This window comes from Antrostomus carolinensis, unplaced genomic scaffold (assembly GCF_000700745.2).
Source record: "Antrostomus carolinensis isolate BGI_N321 unplaced genomic scaffold, ASM70074v2 scaffold36525, whole genome shotgun sequence".
NCBI lineage: Eukaryota > Metazoa > Chordata > Aves > Caprimulgiformes > Caprimulgidae > Antrostomus > Antrostomus carolinensis.
The window spans coordinates 4,403-5,500 of record NW_010316335.1 but is presented as its reverse complement, the minus strand read 5'-3'; the positions used below and the strand labels follow the sequence as shown (position 1 = coordinate 5,500).

The 1,098-nt window shown below is 62.3% G+C and overlaps 1 protein-coding gene across 1 annotated transcript in view; it reads left to right on the top strand.

The window, feature by feature from the left end:
• Window positions 1-212: 212 nt before the first annotated feature.
• Window positions 213-1,098, top strand: part of LOC104525174 (1-phosphatidylinositol 4,5-bisphosphate phosphodiesterase delta-3) — a gene marked incomplete at both ends in the record, with an annotated part of 4,762 nt that continues 3,876 nt past the window's right edge. The window contains 2 exons of the mRNA XM_029085025.1: window positions 213-414; window positions 890-1,034. Of these exons, the coding sequence (XP_028940858.1) occupies window positions 213-414; window positions 890-1,034 (347 nt within the window). The remainder of the gene's footprint in view (window positions 415-889; window positions 1,035-1,098) is intronic.

Sequence of the window (1,098 nt, the reverse complement as noted above, 5' to 3'; positions counted from 1 at the left end):
GGTCCTCGGTGAACATGGCACAAGCAGGATGGGGGACAACAGGATGGAGTTGAGACTCTCAAGGGGACCTGCATGTCCCCTGGGCGCTACAGTGCCAGGTCTGGGGTGAACATAGTACTGCTGGGACACAGGGGACATCCAGATGGGGACAGTCCCCGGGGCACTAGCAGCGTGTCAAACCCTCTGTGACACCCCGGTGCTGTGTCCCACAGCCAGGCAGCAGGACCTGATGATGCTGGATGGCTTCATGATGTACCTGCTCTCATCTGCCGGTGACATCCTCAACCAGGAGCACACCAAGGTGCACCAGGACATGAGCCACCCCCTGTGCCACTACTTCATCTCCTCCTCCCACAACACCTACCTGACCCGCAACCAGATTGGTGGCACCAGCAGCACTGAAGCCTACGTCAGGTGGGTGCCCTTGGCCAGATGCTCCATGGCCACCAGGACACCATGGTCCTGGGGCTTGAGGGGCCACCAGGACACCATGGTCCTGGGGTTTGAGGGGTCACCAGGACATCATAGTCCTGTGGTTCGAGGGGCCACCAGGACACCATGGTCCTGTGGTTTGAGGGGCCACCAGGACACCATGGTCCTGGGGTTTGAGGGGCCACCAGGACACCATGGTCCTGGGGCTTGAGGGGCCACCAGGACACCATGGTCCTGGGGTTTGAGGGGCCACCAGGACACCATGGTCCTGGGGCTTGAGGGGCCACCAGGACACCATGGTCCTGGGGTTTGAGGGGCCACCAGGACACCATGGTCCTGGGGCTTGAGGGGCCACCAGGACACCATGGTCCTGGGGTTTGAGGGGCCACCAGGACACCATGGTCCTGGGGCTTGAGGGAGTGGCTCAGGGACTCATCGGGTGACGCTGCGGTGACAGGGCGCTGATGGCTGGATGCCGTTGCGTGGAGCTGGACTGCTGGGAGGGCTCTGATGGAGAACCTGTTGTCTACCATGGCCACACGCTCACCTCCAAAATCCTCTTCCGTGATGTCATTGAGAGCATCCGTGACTACGCCTTCAAGGTGAGCCGGGTGCTGATGGCCCTGGGATGGGTGCTGCGTGCTGGGGGATGGGTGCTGGGGGGGG